This window comes from Protobothrops mucrosquamatus, unplaced genomic scaffold (assembly GCF_001527695.2).
Source record: "Protobothrops mucrosquamatus isolate PMUCROS unplaced genomic scaffold, P.Mucros_1.0 scaffold803, whole genome shotgun sequence".
Lineage (NCBI taxonomy): Eukaryota > Metazoa > Chordata > Lepidosauria > Squamata > Viperidae > Protobothrops > Protobothrops mucrosquamatus.
In genome coordinates this window covers 386,742-409,296 of record NW_015387069.1, presented here as the reverse complement: position 1 = coordinate 409,296, position 22,555 = coordinate 386,742, and the positions used below count along the sequence as shown (strand labels likewise).

General features: G+C 36.3%; 1 protein-coding gene across 1 annotated transcript in view; it reads left to right on the top strand.

The window, feature by feature from the left end:
• The window catches only part of XPNPEP1 (X-prolyl aminopeptidase 1), a 37,065-nt gene extending 14,965 nt beyond the window's left edge, over positions 1 to 22,100 (top strand). Inside the window, exons 7-21 of the mRNA XM_015818828.1 lie at positions 431 to 574; positions 900 to 995; positions 2,370 to 2,451; positions 3,134 to 3,344; positions 4,660 to 4,749; positions 4,936 to 4,986; positions 6,617 to 6,675; positions 7,597 to 7,674; positions 11,418 to 11,489; positions 15,256 to 15,316; positions 16,954 to 17,023; positions 17,902 to 18,075; positions 18,621 to 18,697; positions 19,649 to 19,747; positions 21,388 to 22,100. Coding sequence (XP_015674314.1) covers positions 431 to 574; positions 900 to 995; positions 2,370 to 2,451; positions 3,134 to 3,344; positions 4,660 to 4,749; positions 4,936 to 4,986; positions 6,617 to 6,675; positions 7,597 to 7,674; positions 11,418 to 11,489; positions 15,256 to 15,316; positions 16,954 to 17,023; positions 17,902 to 18,075; positions 18,621 to 18,697; positions 19,649 to 19,747; positions 21,388 to 21,516 — 1,493 coding nt within the window. The 3' untranslated portion in view covers positions 21,517 to 22,100. The remainder of the gene's footprint in view (positions 1 to 430; positions 575 to 899; positions 996 to 2,369; positions 2,452 to 3,133; positions 3,345 to 4,659; positions 4,750 to 4,935; positions 4,987 to 6,616; positions 6,676 to 7,596; positions 7,675 to 11,417; positions 11,490 to 15,255; positions 15,317 to 16,953; positions 17,024 to 17,901; positions 18,076 to 18,620; positions 18,698 to 19,648; positions 19,748 to 21,387) is intronic.
• The last annotated feature ends 455 nt before the right edge of the window (positions 22,101 to 22,555 follow it).

Sequence of the window (22,555 nt, the reverse complement as noted above, 5' to 3'; positions counted from 1 at the left end):
TAGTGGTATAGAGCAATAGCAATAGAGCATAGACTTATATGCTGCTTCATAGTGCTTTACAGCACTCTCTAAGTGGTTTACAGAGTCAGCATACTGCCCCCAACAATCTGGGTCCTATTTAAAGTATTGCTAATTTTCCTTTTGGCCAATGGACAGCAGAGCACAGTTTTCTGGCAGGACGGGTTCCGTAGCATGCCCCATCTGTTGGAGCGAGTTGGGTGGGCCAGTCCCATTGGTTTGTGATGGTTCCTCAGGTAGTCTGGTCTCATGCCATGGAGGGCTCTATAGGTGATAACTGATATCCTGAATTGGACCCAGAAGAAAACTGGCAACCAATGCAACTTGCACAACAGCAGGGTTAGATAGAGATTATGTATATGTATAGCAGGAATGCATTATATAACAGATTTTTTCTCTCTGCATCTTTCAGACCAGTGGAAGAGGATGAACAAAGTTCTGAAATGTGCTGGCCATGTTCTTGTGCCAGTCAAAGATAATTTGATTGATGCCATATGGGCAGATCGGCCACCACGACCTTGTAAGCCTCTGATGACACTAGATCTTAGCTTCACAGGTAAGAGGAACCTAATTATGTTTGCAGATACAGCATTGAACATGGTTTTCTAATGTGATACCCTCCAAATTTTCCGATTTTTTTTTAACCAACATCTGGCAGGCATCCAGTCAGCAGGCTTTTTAATTCTGTCTTGACCAGAGGCAAAGGAAATGGGATGGGGTCAGCATGATATTTTGAAAAACACTGTTGTGACCTTGATGTTTGCTAACTCATTAAAATAGCTCTGAAATATAGGTAATGCTGTCCATTTGCAGCAAGAAGACCTTTGCTGTTGTTCTGAATTCCAGTTTGGCTGACTTCTAATTCTAGTTGCTTGTTACAGGAATCAGTTGGAAAGAAAAGATTACAGCTCTGCGGGGCAAAATGGCCGAGAGGAAGGCTCTCTGGTTTGTTGTGACAGCTTTGGATGATGTGGCTTGTGAGTATCAGTACGGGGCCATTCAGCATTATTTTATTGCTGTTGAGTGATTTCTGTGCATTGGCAGTGAAAATATGTCCAGCAATATGTCCGGAGTATAACTCCATTTTTTTCTTAGACCATAGTTTGCCTATGGTCATACTTGTTGAAAAAAAAACATAATAGGCTGAACTCATAAAATATAGTGTGCCTAAAACCAAGATTTATAAATCACATAGCTGACTTTCCATAACATCATAATCCTAGATATAATGATGATGATGATGATAATGATGATGTTGATGATGATGTTGGAAGGGACCTTGGAGGTCATCTAGTCCAACCCCCTGCTCAGGCAGGAAACCCTATACCATTTCGGACAAATGGCTGTCTACTCTCTTCTTAAAAACTTCCAGTGCTGGAGCATTCACTGCTTCTGGAGGCAGATTGTTCCATTGGTTAATTGTTCTAACTGTCAGGAAATTTCTCCTTAGTTCTTAGTACAGTATGAAAATCTAGCTGGTCATTAGCAATCCTTTTGAAATGCAGAGATCAGAGGAATTAGCTGATCAATGCAATTAACAATGAAGAAAGGGAGGCTGGTGGTCCCCAGTAATGCTAAGCCAGTGGTGGCGAACCTATGGCATGGGTGCCAGAGGTGGCACTCAGAGCCCTCTCTGTGGGCACGCGTGCCGTCGCCCCAGTCCTAGGCCTTCAGCTGGGTTTTATAAAATCTTTTCGCTTTAGGCCTCCACCGCTGTGTACAAAAAAAAAAGTTCAATCAATCAGTCAATTTCAACTTCTTGCGGGAAAAAAAAGATCTTGCAAAGTTGGAATTGATTGATTGAACTTTTTAATCCCACCCAGTCTGCTCTTACCACCGCAGCCACGCCCACCCAATGGACCACACCCACCCGGCACCCGACGATGCATAAGTGGGTTTTGGGTTGCAGTTTGGGCACTCGGTCTCTAAAAGGTTCGCCATCACTGTGCTAAGCACTCAGCATTAGATGGGTGAAAAATCCCTAGCTCTTGAAGATAATGGGGTACTCTTCCAAGACTCCCATACATAGAGCTAATGGCAAAGCTGTATATCTGCCTAAAGTGAGGCTTCAGTGACTTTTCTTAGGCTAAAGCTGTGGTGAGGCTTTGGGCGGGCTGCTATAAATCAGGATTCAGAAAAGAAGGCTAGGTCAAAACTAAGTTTGATGCCATTTGATTCTCATTTTAATTTTGAGTTGAGCGAAAAGCATTTTCAATGCAGCCTAATAGTGCCATCTTGTGGCAGAAGCTCTGAAAGGATCTAGAAATTTTATCTGGATCAGGATGTTGGTTAAAAGAAGGCTGGTTGGATGTTAATCAAGGCTGTAACACTACCTTTTTATTGTGATACAGGGCTTTTTAATCTTAGAGGGTCTGACGTGGAATACAATCCAGTGTTCTTTGCTTATGCTATCATAGGGATAGACACTATCAGGTAAGAAGAACTATAGCTTTCTCAGTAATTTTACTAATTTGTTGTTGTTAGTTGCGAAGTCGTGTCTGACTGGTATTTTATTTTTTAAAATGTACATAAAATCTTTAAAAACAAAGTGTTTCTATTAACAGGTATATGTATTTCTAAATCAGTATTAATGGACGTAATATAGGATGCCTTTAAAGCCCATTAAGCAATTTTATTTTATTTTTTGAAGCTCTTGATTGATTTTCTGTACTAATTTCTGCTTCATGTTTGTCTTAGCTTTCATTAACAGTAACATTATCCAGGGCCTGATAGACTTCACCACTTTTTAATCAAACATTGTGTAGAAAATTACCATATAACATTATATTGCTTGCTTTTTAAGAAGTGTGCTTTAGGGTGACTTGAACAGAATGTTACGTACGGTGTGAAACTTAAAGTTTGAACAAAGGTTAAACTGTACCCTGAATAGATTCTGATTTTAATATCATCCCTAATTAATATTTCTTAAATTTACTTTTATGAGAGTTATTATCTTAAAGGTAATATAGTAATTTATGAATAAAAGACATCAAGCTCTTTAAGACTTTCCCAGTGACTTTCCCATAAATGTAAAGACAGTTGTCTCCCTTGTATTAAAGGGGTGATTATCCCAGAAATGTCATCTTTTGCTTCTTTTCTCACTCTTCTCTTTTAGGTTGTTTATTGGTGGCAATCGCTTAATAGATTCAAATGTGAAAGAGCATCTGTTTCTGGATTCTGCTCAGGACCCTGAATTGCACATACAAATTCTGCCATACGATTCCGTCCTGACAGTTCTGAAATCAATTTGTGAATCTCTCTCTCCACATGAGAAAGTTTGGCTCAGTGATAAAGCCAGCTATGCTCTAACTCAGGTCATTCCCAAGGTGTGTACATACTAACAGGCAATTTATGTCTGAAGCCAAGATCTCAGAAGCTGCTAAGGCTTTTTGGATGGATGAAATGACTAGCAAATTAAAATAATTTATTGAAGAAGTGTGTTGGATTAGAAAAAGACGGGCAGGTGAGGTTATCAGCATCTAAAAGAGAGAGAGAGAGAGATGGAGACAGACACAAAATATTTATTTATTTTACAATTCTAATAACAAAGATACTCAGCAGCCTAAAATTGTATTTGTCTGATTTTGTTGCCATATTCTACTTCCAAAACCCTCTTTACAAACATTCTTATCAAATTCCGTATCTCGGTGCACTTGATTTTCTTAGTCAGGAATTTTGTCTCTCAAATGTCATTCTCTTACCTTCAGCCCTTTTCTCTAATCTATGAAGATCATTTTGATTCCCTCATTACCTGTTTTTTACCCAACTTCTACCATTCGCAGATAGAAGAAGCATCCCCTCCACTTTTTTCACTAATTTAAATGCTTACAATTAATTAATTAATTAATTAATTAATTAATTAATTAATTAATTAATTAATGCTTACATTTAACTAGTTTGCTAATCAAAACATCATGAAGAACTGTATTTAATACCTTCCTGAAATTAATTATATTTGTAGAAGTTCAACAAAAGTTATCTGACTTTTTGAAAAAAGAAACAAGGTAAGATTGATCTGGTAATCCTCATTGATTAATCCATGCTGGCATCTGGCAATTACCACATCGTTTTCAAGATGTATGCAAATTAATTTGTGGTGTGTTCTAGATTGATAATTCCTTGGATCTTCCTTTTTCCCCTTATTGAATATAGGAACAACATTTTCTCTCCTTTAGTTGTCTGCCAATCCTCCAGGATTTTTGCAGATGATACATAAAGATTTGGTGAGGCCATTAGCAAGTTCCTACAGCAGCCTATTATGCAGTTCTTCTGACCTTGGGAATTTAAATTATTTTTGATTAAAGATTTATTCCATGATCATGTCTCTCAATTTCAAGCTAATATTGCTATTTTATTCTGCTGTTTACATTTACCTCTCACACATGGGAGGAAAAATGCGCCAAAATACTTTAAAAGCTCCATCCTTTTGTTTCTTTTCTTTTAGCATTTTGATGCTCTGAGATTTGTTCAAGGATATAAATGCAAAACAGATAGAGTCTGGGAATGAGTAAATTACCAGATTTTGATCCAAGCACAGATAGGATGTTGAAGAAAATGTAGCTTACTGTAGTGACCATGCCATGCCACACCTGGACTATTAGAGGCCTGACCAAACTCTGCTTTGTTTTGTCCATGTTTCAGGATCACCGCTACCTCACCCCCTACACTCCCATCTGTATAGCAAAAGCTGTGAAAAATGTGACAGAAGCAGAAGGCATGAGGAAGGCTCATGTAAGTGATCTTCCCAGTTTCCTAAAGCAACAGCCTTCGGTGCAAAAAGCTGAAATAATGAGATATTGTGGGAAGAATTGCTTTCATTGCAATTGACTGCTAAAATATATATGGTAACCACTGGGTGGATTTTTCCAAATTCTTGTACACTTTTAACTGTTTTATTTCTCCTTCTTTTAATAACAGATTAAAGATGCTGTTGCGTTGTGTGAGCTGTTTAATTGGCTGGAGAAGGAGGTACATTTTTGTGAACTTTTGTTATGAGAGGAGTATTACTTGGAGTGAACGCTTACATAAATAGCATAACAGCATCATGGATCTAGGAAAGACATAACCAACCTTGAGCCATGTAGGCCTTTATGAGTAATGACTATTGTGGGTCCTGAACAGAGGTATAATGTGTTCTCTGAGTCTAGAAGGGGCATCAAGTTATGGGCCTACATTCTGGGGGAGCACAACCTGTTATCCTCCAATCAGGATTCTTAATAAATAGCCATTCTGTCTTGTTTGGGTCGAACCTGTACCTATTTCTCCCTATTCATATCCTGAAGGCTTCCAGGCATTGTGTGTTCTGCCATCTTTCATTTGGCACACAGTGAAGGTACTGGGTATCACCTGCCTATTGATGATACCTCATTCTGAAATGTTGGGTGACACTTCTAGTCTTTATATCCAGTTATGTAGATGTTAAGAGTTGAGAAAATACCAAACTCTGGGACACAAGAAAATGAATAAGGAACTGTCCTCTCCCCTCCTTTCATCACTAACAGAATTTGCAATTCAGGAAAGAACAGAAGGACTGTAAAATGTTGCTTCCAACTTCCAACTCTCATAGGTGGTGCCAAAGGATAGTGTGGTCAATAGTGTTGAAGGCTGTTCTATTAATAATAATAATAATAATAATAATAATAATAATAATAATAATAATAATAATAATAATAATAATAATAATAATAATAATAATAAAGTTGGAAGGACCTTGGAGGTCATCTAGTCCAACCCCCTGCTCAGGCAGGAAACCCTATACCATTTCGGACAAATGGCTGTCCAGTTTCTTCTTAAAAACTTCCAGTGTTGGAGCATTCACCACTTCTGGAGGCAGGTTGTTCCACTGGTTAATTGTTCTAACCATCAGGAAGTTTCTACTTAGTTCTAGGTTGCTTCTCTCTTTGGTTAGTTTCCATCCGTTGCTTCTTGTCCTGCCTTCAGGCGCTTTGGAAAATAGCTTGACTCCCTCTTCTTTGTGGCAGCCCCTGAGATATTGGAACACTGCTATCATGTCCCCCCTCGTCCTTCTCTTTGTTAAACTAGACATACCCAATTCCAGCAGCCGTTCCTTATATGCTTTAGCCTCCAGTCCCCTAATCATCTTTGTTGCTCTTCTCTGTACTCTTTCTAGAGTCTCAACATCTTTTTTACATCCTGGTGACCAAAACTGGATGCAGTATTCCAAGTGTGGCCTTACCAAGGCATTGTCAAGTGGTATTAATACTTCACGTGATCTTGATTCTATCCCTCTGTTAATGTAGCCTAGCAGCCTATTAGTAGTAGTGAATGTCCAATAGGATAAAAATAGTCACAATCCTCTCTCCAAGCCCTACCACAAGTCATCCATAAGAGCAAACAATGAAATTTCCATTCCATGTCCAATACGGAATATTCCCAATTATGTCATTGAGATATATTCTTCATAACTGATGCATAGACATTTTGTAATTATTGGTCCACATATTTAATACTAGTATGTAATGGAGGCAAGCTAACAATGGCATATCAGAAAAAATGTAGGTATGCAAAAAATAAAAAAAGTCTGACTGAGGATATGCTGTTATATTGATTTAATACAACTTTGTCTGATCCTTGCCAGGTTCCCAAAGGCAACATTACGGAAATCATAGCAGCAGATAAAGCAGAGGAATTTCGTAGGTAAGAAAAAGACTCACGTGGGATGTCCTGGGTTACTGCAGTCCAGGTTCAGCCAACTGTAGAGGTGGCAGCGACTGTTAGATGATTTCACATGCCAAAAAAATGACATTGTTCTTTTAAAAATAAGCCACGAAATATCACGAGATTTCATTTGGGAGCAGATAATATTGTGCCATTTGGCAGTCTTTCAAGATTTCAGCCATTTTTAATTTTAGAAATTACAATGTTTTGTGGACTGTAAACTCTACTTTTAAGACAAAATTAATAAACTTGAGTATAGACCCTATTCTGAAGCAGTCCAGCTAACATTTAACTGTTGTTAGTGGATGGAGACTCTAAAGGGACCATTAATCTAGTGCCTAATTCCCCCTCCATTTCAGCTTTCCAAATCTTGGTTGATTTACTACCTTATTATTAATCTAGGGCAGTGGTTCTCAACCACAGACCACAGATCCCCTTTAAATACCTTTTGTGGCCCTGGACCACGGCCACGGACCACCAAGACTTAATTTAAATTTAAATCTTAACATTTCTTCAGTCCTTCGCAGACCCTCAATGAAGACATCGTGGCCTGTCCTAGAAGTCCGCGGACCACATATTGACAACCACTGTTCTAGAATAAGCTGAACAAGTCCTGGCTTGCATGACTAAGTTGTTAGGTTCCACATCTCCGGGAAACTGTCCTCACTGAACTGGAGTAGTGAAAGATGAAGACTTTGGTTGGTCTTGGTTTCTTAGTATTCATAGTTGTGTACCTTCTCCCTATAATAGTTCTTAGCAGTTCAAACCCCACCCAGCTAAGGGGGAAAGAGAATAGGCAAATCGGATACAGAAGAGGCAACTGAAGGAAATATGACTAGGAAGAATCTGAGGCTTTCCCCAGAGATTTGGTTTTTTTCATGACATGTATGTCTTTTTCAGCCAGCAAGAGAACTTCGTTGACTTGAGCTTTGCTACCATTTCAAGTACAGGCCCAAATGGTGCTATCATTCATTACACGTAAGAGCAATAAAAGTCCTTGCACCTCACTGCTGATTGTATAACCAAAAGGACAGCTAGCATGATAGTATCTAGCAGCTTAGTTCAAATTAAGGGATAAATTGATTACTATAACTGGATTGCAATGAGCAAACCTTTTCCTCACATTCCAACTCATCAAATATAACCCTTATGTCATTTGAGGCTTCTTAGACCTGAAATGATAATCTCCATCAGTGGTAGCCTTATTCTAGACTTCTGGCTATTTAGTTTATGTGGGGATTAGAGAATTAGAATCTTCATACTGTCTTGGGATTTCTTTATACCTGTTTGTGGAAGAAATAACAAAGAAGAATCTGACTTGTGCCATAATCAGATAGAGATAGAAGTTGGCTTTAAGATTGGTTGCTTTCTCTTCTAGCTATTTGTGTGTTCAAAATTATTACTGTCAAAATGGAATCCTTGTGATTATTGCCATAAAAGTCCAAAATGTGAGGCTTATTATCCCTGTTGCCAAGGACTGCATGACTTAGAATTTGGAAAACTGCCCTTTTAAAAGAAGGCTTAAAAATAGTTTCAGTGAACAGCTGAGTCTTGGTCAGAGAGCTTGCTTTGGAATAGAAACTAAAACAGATTTAAACGATAGTTAAAGATGAAGGAAAAGGAACTACCATGCCTAGGCTGCTTACTCTCTATTTACCTATTTCTTCAAAGTATGCAAATACAATACACTACATGAGAGTTCAATCCAAGGAATTAAGTTGTCAATATTTATTTATTTAAATGTTTACAGCCTCTCATCTCCCATTTCATTATAGCAATTCTGGGTAGCTAACAACATGTAAAAACACTTTACAAAATAAGAACTAAATAAAAATATAGAAAATTTATAATAAGTGCTGAGATAAAAAAACACACCTGATAAACTATGAACATCTCCCAGAGTCCAGCTAACCTAAACTCCAGTGCCCGGGAACAGATCCAAATTTTTAAAGCTTTTTGGAAGGCTTGCAAGAGTCATGGCTAATCTAATCTTGGAAGATAAGATGTTCTGAAGGGCAAGTGCTCTGATGGAAGAATCTCACTTTCTGGGCTCCACAAGATGATATTCTTCCAATAGATAAAGAATGCCACAGAATGTCTTTCCTGCCTGATTGAAAGGGATTGGTAGAAATGACCACGGAGAGTTACCGTGTAGCTAATACATTTTATAAAGAAACAAACAGCGCACTAATAATCTGGCTCCATGCTGCAAAAGACTTTATAAATGATAACTACCATCCTTCAACATATTTATTTTTTATTAGCTTATAGTATAAAATATGAAAATACAAAAGCAAGTAGTAGGGAACAAAGGGAAGGGGAAAGGAAAAAGAGATGTATGGAATAGGAGGGAAAAAAGAAAAAAAGGCATTGACTTCCGACTCCCTCTGTTGCAGTAAAATAAGGCATTATCATCCAAACTCAACTTTTTTACTTTTCCATAATAGTATAAACTAGCCATTTCTATAACAACAAATCAATCTAATCAGTAAAATCCAAAATCAAAGCACAAAGTCCAGAAGCGGCTTCCAAGTAGAGACAAAAGTACTTGTGTGCTTTTCTTTGATCAGAACAGTCAATTTAGCCATCTCTGCTAACTCCGTCAACTTTTGTAGCCATTCATCCATGGTGGGAATCGAAACATTTTTCCATTTTTGTGCATAAAGTAATCTTGCTGCTGTCAACATATATAAAATCAGAATTTCAATTTTTTCCCCAAGTCTTTTTCCATTAGGCCCATAAATTTATGGTTTTATCTGTACATTCACTTTAAGAATTTTCTGTATTAGAATATGAATCTTACTCCAATATTTCTTTGCTTTTTCACATGTCCACCATAAGTGATAAAAAGTACCTTCTTTACATTTACATTTCCAACATTCATTTGAGATATCTTCATCCATTCTAGATAACTTATCTGTTAAATACCAATGATACATTATCTTATAAAAATTTTCTTTTAAATTGTAATTTAGGGTGAATTTTAAGCCTTTCGTCCACATATTCTCCCATTGTTCAAGCATCACATTATACCCCAAGTTCCTTGCCCACTGAATCATACAATGTTTTACATGTTCACTTTCCAAATTCAATTTCAATAACATTTTGTAAACCTTAACAATAATATGTTCATCACTATTACATAGTAAAGTTTCCAATTCTAATGATAACTATCATCTTGAGTTGACACAGAATACATCAAAGTGAGCCGATAGCTGCCCACACCATTGCATTCTGAACCAGTTGAAGCTCCCAGATGTTGTTCAAGGCCAGCCTCATGGGGGCAGCCTTCTGTAATGAAATGATGGAATGACTTTGAGGGACAAGGGGACAAAACACTGCCTAGGACCTGAGCAGATAAAAGAGGAGGAGCTCTCAATGCTTAATGGGCAAAGAAAGAAACTTTAAAAGGATCTGCCCTAATAGACTGTTAAAAGTGATGGCAGGAGATTTGAATTTAAAGACTTGTAAGATTCTGTTAATGTAGCCTGGGAATAAAATGGAATTACATCACCTGATTGTATTTCTTATTTGGTTTACCTGGGAGAACTTGGAGGTGACCAAGCCATGATTGACTAACTAGTGCCTCTTAATTCAATTAGTGCAGAAAAAGAAGTGCTAAAACTCTCCCAGCCAAAGTTTCCATGTTTTCCTTTAAGAGCAAGTCAAGGAGGAATCCCAAGTGGAAAATCACCATATCTAAGGACCCTCAAACACAATGCCACTCAGTCTTGCTAGGGATTAAGCTAAAGCCTGCAGTTCCCCATTTGCCTCCCCTCCTCAGCTTCCAGACACCAAGACAACACATCCATAACCTCACTTGGTTGCCTATGGTAGAAATGTAGAATTGGGTATCATCAGCATACTTATCATATTTCAACGGGGACATTAGATAACCCCCAAAAAGTTTTATATAGTTTTAAAGTGAAAAATAGAGACATCTGAACTTGGAGGCACCTCACGCAGAAGGAAGAGATCAAGGAGAACAGGATAGATACACCAGACCCATTCTGTTCCTGCCAAATTTTATCCACAAGAGCAGTGAATGCTGTTTAATCAGCAAGATCTGAAACCTGACTAAAAGGGGTTCAGATAATTTACTTCCTCCAAGGTTCTCTGAAGCTACAGGGCAACCAGTGGTGGGATTCAGCCAGTTTGCACCACTTCAGAAGAACAAGAAGCTATTTTTTTGTTGCCCAGGCCCAGCATGGACTTCTGGAAGCGGCATCCACACAGAGAACCGGTTGTTCACATATTTGAATCCCACCACTGAGGGCAATCATTTTCTCAACTATCTTTCCCCAAAAGAAAAAGTTGGAAACAGGATGGAAGTTTCCAATATGGTTGAGTTCAATGATGGCTTCTTGAGGAAAGTGTTAACCACTACTTTATTTAACATCAACAGGACAGGTTTCTTCCTCAAGGAAACAGGTGTGTACTAGATGTTAGTAGCTATTCCACCACCTCTGCCCTGAACTTTTGGTTGATGTCAGGTTTATGAGAGAGAACAGTCCCTCCAAGCCATCCAGGTCTTAGTTATACATGAAGTTTGTAGATACCTAGACTATTATATGTAACAGACCAACCAACTGTGTTAATGCTAAGCATAATACATGCATAGCAAAGTTAATAATCTAACTATATAATTTAAGCATTCCTGAAACAATGTTGAAACAATAAATTATGTTATTGTTATTGTTATTGCTATTATTATTGTATAGGCCTTCTCCTGAAACAAATAGAACTTTGTCCTTGAGTGAGATCTATCTCTTGGATTCTGGTGCTCAATACAAGTAAGTGGGTTATTATTCTTACAGCTTACGCTCCTATTTTAAACCAATAAACCTATTACAACATTAAGTCCCTTTTCTGATCTATATTAAGTAGGTATAAACTCTTTAAATCATCTCAGATTTGTTCTGAAGAAACTTAGTGAAAAAATAATGAGTTCAATTATTGTTATTCTGACAAAGGTGGGGAAAGGTTTTTTTTTTTTAAACGAGCACTTAATTATTTCATCTTCTATTCCATTATGACTTCTTCTTTGTATGGATGCTGGACTTGAACTCCAATGACTGGGCAGTTAATATTTTAGCAGACTGTTTGTTTTTGTTTTGTTTTGTTGGAATGCAAATATTGATGTTTGCCATACTAGAATATTGCTAAAATGATGCAATATCAGAGACCAGTTTTTTCTGAACATATGTTTCCTGTAAATAAAGAATAATAAAACATTAGAATAACATTATTTGCTTAAATTTAGCTTAAGGGATGCTTAAGAGGCTATAAATGGTAGAGAAACATCTGACATATTTTAATGAAAGACATAATGAAACTTCGCAGACAAGATATATTTCCATTGAAATTTATGGCAACCTTTTAAATTAAATTTTGTTTTTATTTTAGCTTTGTTTTCCTTATGATGGATCAAGTTTGAAATAGATGTAACATAGATGTAACTAGATATTACAGTTAAGACGACCCTAGTTCCTAGGATAACATACAGAGATTTTAATGATGTTAGTTTGACGGAGAAATATAAATTTGTTAAAGAGGCTAGAATAGCAATAGCACTTAGACTATTCACAGTGCTTTATGGCTTTCTCTAAGTGGTTTAGAGTCAGCATATTGCTGCCAACAATCTTGGTCCTTATTTTATTGATCTTGAAAGGATGGAAGGCTGAGTCAACCTTCAGCTGGTCAGGATCGAACTGCTGGCAATCAGCAGAATTAGCCTGCAATCCTGCATTTTAACCACTGTGCCACTATGGCTCACTAAGAATGCTTAACAGTTGTAGCATTTCAGCATTCAGTGTATTTACCATCAATCTTCTAGTTGTAATTCTGCAAAAAAGCAATCTTCTTCTTATGGCATATGGGAAACTGAGGTGGTAAGAGAACAACATTCCCAAGGCTATCTACTGAGCTCATGGCAGAATGAGAGTTGACGTGAGGATGACTTGAATTGTAGCCTACTCTCTTAGAGTATTTTGGAAAGATTTAATAAAGATTTAAACTGCTTTACTCAAGTTTGAAGAATGTTGCAGACCTGACCTGCTCTTTAGGGGAAAATTGTTTCTTCAGAATTTTGGCATTTTTGCTAGCCAACATTCTTAGCGGGCCTTTGAATGGGAGCTGTGTGAATGTTCTTTGATAAGACATACAATGGGATCTTTCTCTTCTCAGACAGTCTAATTATTGGTTCCTTCAGATTTACAAAGAGAAGCAGCCACTTGAGAATAATGAGTTAGCCATCCATAATATTTTCCAAGCTATAAGGACAGCAGAACTGAACTAGCTGAGGTTGCAAAGTTAATGGCAGGACTTTTCAGGTCAAGTCATGACCTGAACGGGGCAGAGTGCTTGGAACTCTGAATATAACAAACTTGGAAAAAATTCTTACTTCAGTCTAATGTCCATCCATGCTGATGAAGTGGTAAGTGGACTGAAATAACTTAAGATTACACATTTTCTGCCAAAGTGTGTATAACCTACAAAAGAGCCCTTCCTAACATCTTACTTCCCAAATAGGTTGGTAACAGTCCTCAGAATCTGCACTGAGTCTTAGAACTGCTGTTCAGGCCATACAAAATATACCAGATTAGTAAAGGCTTCTGAGGAATCATAGAGATAAAAGGATTGCTTTTACAAGGCTAGTCTCCTAAATAAAGACTAAGGCAAGATTCTATTATTTCTAGGAATAATCCAGCAAGTAGATAAAACAGTAGTATTAGCCGAACTTTGAAAATTTCTCCCACTGGATCCAGATGTTCAAGTTTTTGCATCCACTTCTTTTTTACTGTTTGCCAAACATCCAATAAATTCTGAAGAAATTTAATATTTGCTTTCTACTTTGTTTGGTATTGGTGATTGTTATACACCTGCTTATATCCCCTACCACTATAGATGATCAGAATTTTGCTTACTGTAGATTCTTCTGGCTTTGTAATCTTCTTAAGTCGCTTGTAATTATTGAATTTCAACTGATAATTTGGATTAAATTTCCAAATTGAATTTGGTGGAATTCCTTCAAACTTTTGAATTTGAGCAGTTGATTTTTGGAATTGAATCAGGTAGAATCAGTAAACTTAATCAAATCAAATCAACACTTTGGTCAGAGATAATTCCTACACATTTAGGTTGACATCTGTGGAAGCACACGCCCCTAAGTTTTCCCCTTTATACTATGTTAACATGATTTGTTTCTCCAGTGTTGATTGGTTCAACACAAGGCAATTTATTGTATAGCTTTTACTTTATGAGTGCAAATAACTGGTCTATGAAATGCTGCTGTAGTCTTACATAAAGAGGCATCCTTGCGTGCATTGCAGAATTAGGAAGAACTTAGATCATTCAGTACAGCTTCTTGTGTTGAAGCCAAGTCTCTTGCGCCTAAACATTCTGAACAGCTTTGGGCTAACAACAAGAACACGCAGACAGCTTTCCAGGCTGAAATGTTTCATAGGCAGAGAGCAGGAAAGATGCCAATGCCAAAAAGGCCGGAGGGCTATGCAATAGATTGGTTAAAATAGAATTTCATTTCTTTTTTATTTTGTTCTAGTATACTGACAAACTAGTAAGAAGGTGCTTTTGAGCATACAAGTTTAAGGGGGCAGGAAGACAAATTTTTGGAAGTTGTAGTATTACATTTTTAAAATGTGTTTAAAATTAATTTTAAAAGTTTTTCAGTATCATCTTGTAGCTGAAATATTTGTGGATCTGTAGGACATCTCAGAATTCTGGAGAAACATGGTAGTTCAGGAGTTTGAAGATCATCTGCTAATATGTGTTGAAAATCAATACTGCTGCAGTTATTTTTTCTGTTTTGCTATTTCACCTTCTGTGTTTACATTTTAGATCACCTTGAAGGTCTGCTAGGCATATTCCAAGTTATAAATCAAAATAGTTCAAGTATATTGACTAGATTTCCATATTATGCTAAGCCATAATGTTATTTGTTTGTTTTGGCTTAGTATGTTTCAAACATCCATTCATTGTTGTTTCTAATGCCTGTTATCGTTTAGCATGTTGCCTGAACCAGGCTGTATGACTGGTAACAAAGCCCAATTAAAACAAATTGTATTTTTTGAAAGATAGGAACATAGCCATATGAAAAAATAAAAATATTATAAAGTTAATAATAGTAATGCAAAGTAGAAAAATAAGCATGACAGTATCTATTGATTATTTATTCATTCTGCCATTTGGTAGACAATTTCTACATTTTAGTTTCCAAAGGAAGACTGATGCACAGGGTTCCTTTATGAATAATCTTATTCAAACTCTAAAATGCTGAAGGAGAGCCAGTGGTCTTTCAGTGTCTCTGTGAGATAATTTCATTATATAGCACTACCTCTCAGTAATGAAAAGGCCTCTTATCAGGGCAAGCAGTGGCTATTCTAGTGGAATCTTATTCATTCTATAAAACTGTTTGAAAACATCCACAAAATATATTCTTCCTTCACTGTGTATTAGTTATTAGAATTTGAACCTGGTTTTTAATCTTATAATATTGGCAACATCTTTTTTAGAATTTCTTTTTGTTCTTTTTTATTGAAGGGATGGAACTACAGATGTGACAAGGACTATGCATTTTGGTACCCCATCGATGTATGAGAAGGTATTCAAAATATTTTTTCCTAATTGCCTCTCTTAATCAGTAAACATTATAGGTTACATAATTTGCTAGATTGCATTCTTTTAACGTAGGGAACTATTTGAAAATCAAATCTGATAATATGGATTGTCCCTTAAATGTTATAGGTAACATATCCAACCTTAGGCATCCAAGACCATTCACCAACATGGACGCCAGCTTCCATAAGGAAGGAGTGATTCTTTGAAAGATATCTGGAAACTATTAAACTAGGGAAACAGCAAACAAGTAATTCAACAGAGTTAACATGTTATCTTGTGCACTCCCGAGTCCTCCTATAGCTCGTACCATGTATCCTCAAAGTATACTGTACATTTTTCCAAATCATATGTACAAGTGCATCCTGTTCCAGCATTTCTGTATTAGCCCAGCTCTGTCTGTCTATATAGTTGATTGGCTGACTATGTCAGTAGTAGATTCACAGATCCCTAGCTATTGTGTTGCCCAGCTGGTGTGTTTATTATCCTATCTTCTGCAGCACCACTGAACATAAGCTGTACATCATTTTTATCCATAGGGCATTACAATTTACCTTTTATTTTGATCAATTTGACATTAATGATCTTGTCAGTGCAATTGGTCCATGATTTGTTTTGAAGTTAACTCAAATCTTTGGACAAATAACTGAAAATGAAGAGAAAAGAAAGAAAATGAAGAGAAAATTCTATTTTTTCAACAATGTAACTACAGTTTGGTGTTGGGGAAAAATAATGTTCTAAAAGCAAAATCAGCATACATCAATTTGTTTCCAGTTTTTTCTACTTTCCAGTAGATATTAAGCTAATTATTTTTATAGCTACTTTGAAGAGATGCAGCAAGTTAATGAATCCTATTTTTTTATTTTTAAGTTAATACATTCAATGCTACTTTTTTGGTCTAAGCAACATTATATAAATCAAGAAAAAGAGTACGTAGTCAGAAAAGAAAATTGAAGGAAGGTAACAAAAAGAAATACATCTAAAACTAGTTTATACACACTTAATTTATTATATCTCTGTATCTTTTTAGCTACTGCAATTCATCCTTGCTTTCTCCGCATCCATATAGCACCTTAAACTTCTCATTTTTCTTTTTTGAGGAACTCATCAACTCCAACTAATCATGACTGCCTTGGTTTCCCCCTTCCTCTCAACCCATTCATTCTTTGCAATTTGTACCTCATTCATCCTCTCTGCATCCTCAAATCATTTCAAGGTACTTTGGCTTTAGTCACCCACTTCACAAACCAATGCATCATTGCCATATCTCTAAAATTAAGAAGTATATGCAGTGTACTAGCATAACTTAATAATTTTATTCTGGTCAATGACAGAAATTGTTAATACAACTATATAGCAGAGCCAAGGAGAATATTTTTTGGAAAATCCATGTAAAGACTGATTGTATGAAACCTGGATTTTTCAGTCAACAGCCTCTATCCCTATTAGTCTTAGAGAGACTAATACTGCTCTTTATTATCTTTATTATCCATCAAAAATAACTGCAACCTCAAATATATTGACAAATATCAGCCCAGAAATGTTTATAAAATGGACTGGGCCACAAATAATTAGACATTTGTTTTAATTTGCTTTATTTATTGTGTTTTCTTTCTTTTGCAGGAGTGTTTTACCTACGTCCTGAAGGGCCACATAGCAGTCAGTGCAGCCATATTTCCTAATGGAACCAAAGGTTGAGGTTTTTTAAAATTATTTTTCAGTATCTTCTTTTAAAGTGATCAGCAGCAGCTGTGGTGATGTCATTTTCATTATTTAGTTGGAATTGAAAGGAGGTATTCAGGGCATTCAGTCCAAGAGATTGGAAGTGTACATATGTCAATAGAGTTTAATTCGTATCCTGAGTAGCTTTGAGTGGCTCAGCTCTCAATGATTCACTTGGTGACTTTGGTCCCCTATTGTGTCTCATGGTGCATTCACTCATTGTATTAACTATGTATTAACAATATTTTTCCTAGGCCAGAATTGATTAACTGCATTAAAATATGAATTAGGGTTTATAAACAATAACATCTCACCAGACTGTTACAGAAGCTTTTAGCTGGTGTGTATATTGGGTGTTGTACTTTCAGTATGTTATCGTTGAAATTTTAATAAAGTAAACTCTTGTCTTTGTTATTTTGTACCAATGTGCAATTCCTATTGCAGGATTAGAACTTTCAAGAATTCCACAGTATTTAGTTTCTCCTCTGGGTCATGCTATTCTGGCAAGTTTTCCAAATTTAATTCTTTAAACTAGAAATAATTTGTGATGCTAGACATGGTATGACCATCTTTCATCTCTGATACTAAATTCAGAGTATCACAAATTCTGTTCAGATAATTAATATAGGGAAAATCACTAGATCATCACTAATTACTTTAGAGAATTAATTTATGACAAAATCAGTAGACATAATGGCCAGATCATCAGGTCCCAGAGGAGAAACAAAATGTTCCCCGAGCCATTTCCTATTACAATCTTCTTGATTATAGAGTAAAAATATAACTAGAAAAAATGATATTTTGCAGTTGTTATATTTGTATCTTGGTAACTTTTGCCTTTGTATATAGGTCATCTCCTGGATTCCTTTGCTCGCTCTGCATTGTGGGATCAAGGCTTAGATTACTTGCATGGTACAGGTCATGGAGTTGGTGCTTTCCTCAATGTACATGAAGGTCCATGTGGCATTAGCTACAAAACATTTGCAGATGAACCTCTGGAAGCGGGAATGATTGTTTCTGATGGTAACTTATCCCTGTTGATTATTATATGAAAATAGCTATAGACCCTTTTGGGCAAATGTGTTCTGCTCTTTTTTTAACTTTTGGAATATTCATATAAGAATGTTTAACCCTTGCATACTTTTTGGTTCCACATATTTTACAGGGAAGGACAAGAATGCAGGGGTATTTTCTAAAAACAAACAAACATGAATAATGCAATTATCATACTATTTTGTATTTTTAAAATGTCTTCAAATATTCAGACTTTTTTGTACGTGCTTTATCTCAATAATCAATAAAATAGTTCTGTAAGGTCAATTATTCAGTTTCTGACAAGAGTCATCTCAAAGATGTTTTCTTAGATTAGGTCACAGATGTTTATCCCTGGAATGATTTATCTACCCATCTTGTATGCACGAAACATAACTTTTTTTTAATCAACTATATGAAATTTGAGGAGCTGTTGGCCAATAAATACTTGAATATTTCTTACTCGTTGAGCGTTTTGCTCTTATTTGTGAGAGTTTTATTCTAAATGTTTTTTCCCCTTAATTGTGTCTCTATAGAACCTGGTTATTATGAAGATGGCTCTTTTGGGATCCGAATTGAAAATGTTGTCATTGTTGTTCCGGCTAAAACAAAGGTAATTGATCCTTCAGCATCTCCAGGACATGATTTTAATGTGCAATGCCTCCCTGATGGTCTATTTAGAAGTTTAATCAAAATAAACAAGCCCTTTAATGCAGGGATCCCCAATCCCCGGTCCGTGGACTGGCACCGGTCCATGGCATGCCAGAAACTGGTCCGCACAAACAAGCGAAACCCCATTCACGGGATGTAGGCAACACACAAAACCATGCCCCCTCCAGTCTTCAGGAAAAAAACTCTTTCCACAAAACAGGTCGCTAGTGTCCAAAAGATTGGGGGCTGCTGCTTTCATGTAACAGTATACTTAGTTCCCAGCATATGGCTCAGATTTTGGAATGTATTCTACTTTTCATATGTACTTCCCTCTGGGATGCACAGCATGAGGGCTTTGGACACCAACTGCATTTGAACATCTCCTTTGATACCTGTTAAGTTTGATTCTTTTTATTTAAGAAAATTAATGGGAAATTGGCACCCATTATATAGGAGGTAAAATGGTGGCTAACTATAGTTCCATGCATTAAGAACATGCAAAGTAAGCTGAGCTGAGATTGAAGCAGGTCATAAAAAACAACATCAAAACTGATTTTGAAGCTGGCATGATAACCATTTTGTGAGAGCACCCTAACATGACCCCGTATGCTCACTAATTCACAGAGTTTGACTATTCAACTTACCTATTTGCTGACAAAACCCATACATTTTACATTTGATCAGAAGAGAAATATTAATTTCACTATGCCTACATACTTTCATACTAGATTCCTTGGTTGGAAATTTTTTAACAAGTGGGAACTTTATTAAAGTCTGTTTTAAAGTGTATTTCTTTAGAACAGGGCAAGACAGTCTGGCAATTACCCATACCCATATATCTGTTCCTCTGGATATGATGTTTTTAGGAGAAAAAACCCGCTCCTCTGACCAAGTAGCGTTTTCTTCTTCACAGTATAACTTCAGCAACAGAGGGAGTTTGACTTTTGAACCATTGACCCTGGTCCCAATCCAAACTAAAATGATACTTGTTCATCTACTGACTCAGAAAGAGGTAAGAGGGGTAATAAATTGCAGTGTGGTGTATTTGGAAGCTTTTATTCTGAACTTTGAAATCAAGCCAAAATGACAATATTTATTTCTTATTTACAGCCAAACGTATCTCAGTCATTTCTGTTATAAAATGAAGATAAAATAAATAACACCAGGGGTATTTGGAAAAGGAGTTCAGGTGGTTGGGTAGGAAAATCTCCTAATTCACCAAGAGTTCAGGAATACAGTGTATTACATTTAATATAAAGGAAGACAGTCCCGACCTTAAGATGACTAATTCAAAGAAAATTAGATAAAAACTCCATTATCTATTCTGAGTGAATTTAAGGGGGTTTTAAACATAGGCACGCATACACACACAAGACATGCACCTTATGTTACTGGAACTACATCACACATTGGTATTTTCCCTGCTTTTCTATGCTGCAAGCACCCAAAACAAACACAAAATATACAAAGTTTAAAACAAAGATTAAAATTATTTATTAAATTTATTTGCAAGTTATATGAGGTATTTTTTAGCTACTGAGGTTATTGTACAGTAGTGGTTTCTCAATACTTTATCCAAACTCAGGTTCAAGTTATAAAAGTTACCAAACATAATGTAGCTATCATGCAATATATACACTTGCTGAACTACCAAGGAGGAACTAGACAACTGCAAAGATGCTGTTAATACCTACTAAAGGCTGGGAAAAAGTTGGAGATGTTAATGAGTAATTGCAGAGTCATCTTTGGGGATGGGCTTATGCAATGTGAGTAGATTTACGTATGAATAACAGCCATAGAAAGTTTGCCAATAGTATTGAAACTTTAGCAAGCTATGAATTGTAATGTAGTAGAAAAGAATGCAATTCCTCACTAGAGCTAACAATATTATTATGTGCTCTACTTATATCTTACTATAATGTCCTGGATTTCCTAAGCATGTAATCAGGACATACGTTAAAGAGAGATATTATAAGCTTCCTGCAGAAGTATAAAAACCTTTAATAATGAAATATACTGTATCTTGATCCCTCTCCCTAAAAGCCTATTATTACTACTACTACTGGGAGCATTGGGCACCCAGTGAACAAAACAATAGCAAATTACGCAGATGCTTTTAATAGATAAGAACAGAATTTTTGAAAGTAAGGCTAGGTAATTAGGAGCCTGAACAATCCCTATTTATTCATAGTAAACCCTGGCAAGTTTAAAACTCAAAACCAAAATAAAATAAGTCCGTCTTCTATACATCGTATGTAAATTATGCATCTAATTTATGGTATCAGATAAAATCTTTGTTACTATCATAGACTATCAGAAATGGAATCAATAAATGCATACATACATACATATCTAGACAAATAGATGACAAAATCGTGTGTCATGCAATAAATGAAGTCTCACATTTGTCAGATTTCTTAACATTATATCCTGCCCCACAATTCTCTGTGTAGTGGTGCCTGTCCTCTCAAACAAGGTTGCCTCCTAGATCTATATGCCACCCCCCCTCTGCTGTTGTTTCGAAGGACTGTGAAGAACCATTTTTTTTATCCAAATCTGTGATGAAGGAGAAGTGAAGTCCCTTCCCTTCATCGTGCTTGCCATTTTTTAATCTTTCTTCTAGACAGGTTTTTTCTTTTTCCTTCCTTTTAGTGTGACTGGCTGAATGACTACCACAGAAAATGCAGAGAAGTGATTGGGGCAGAACTTGAACAACAAGGAAGACATGAGGCCCTTCAGTGGCTCATTAGAGAAACAGAGCCAATCTCTCAAATACACTAATAGAGTATTTCTATTTTTGGATGTAATTCCTTTTTAAAAATCCATGTTCAGGACTGCTTTGGCTTTACAATGATGATTTGGGGGAGGCATGAGTTTTTTAAAAAGAATAATAATCAAGAGAAATAAAAGAAGAACAATGGGCAAGGTAGAGGGTAAAAGGATTTATTCCCCTGTGATATTCTCTCTGTTTTTTCCTTTTGATAATGAACAAAATTAAATTCAGAGCTTAAATCTGTGTCTTAAACAATGAGATGGGTTAGTGGGAAAGAACGCATGGCTGTGAAACTAATCTCTGGATCAGATTGATCAATTTCCTTGTATAAACAATGAAAGTAAGAAAATATGCCATAATGTGAGTTGGCTCTTGGTGGCAATTTTCTCAAATGTTAAGGAGGAATGGTATTGCATCAAAGGTGCACATATCTGCTAAAATTAGTGCCTGCATAGGTTTAAGTTTCCTGAAAAATAGAATTTCTCATAATTATTCTTGAAAGATTTTAGCATCTGGCTTTGCTGCATCTCATATTTCAGAAAGGCAACTAGTTACTGCATTTTTATCCTTCAATAAAGGAAGTGCCAAACAATACTTTGCATTTTTGAAGCATTCATGACTGATCATATACCATTCAGTGCATGCAGGCTGTATCTTCTCTGAACTAAGTCCATTGCATTCAGTTTTTTTTATTCCAAAACATGACTGCAACCTCAGCAGAATATGTCTTGATAGCCTCATGCCATCTCAACTAACTGAGCAATTTATTTTCAATAAATAATAAATGGGGCAATCTGCAATTGAGTAATACCAGGGGATGGGGTGTAATTTTTTCTTTTTTCTTAGTACATTAAAAATTCTGAAACTCTTTTGGACAGAGATATAGCCACATTGCTGAAGCATGCAATATAACACAACCAAATTTTCTCATGACTATATATTTCTAAATGTGTGTAATAAGTAAACATAGTATCAGCTAACGTAAGGATCTTTTGAATGTTTGAACAAATGCTTTCTGGGCTTTATTTTTTAGTCTGCAAGATCTCC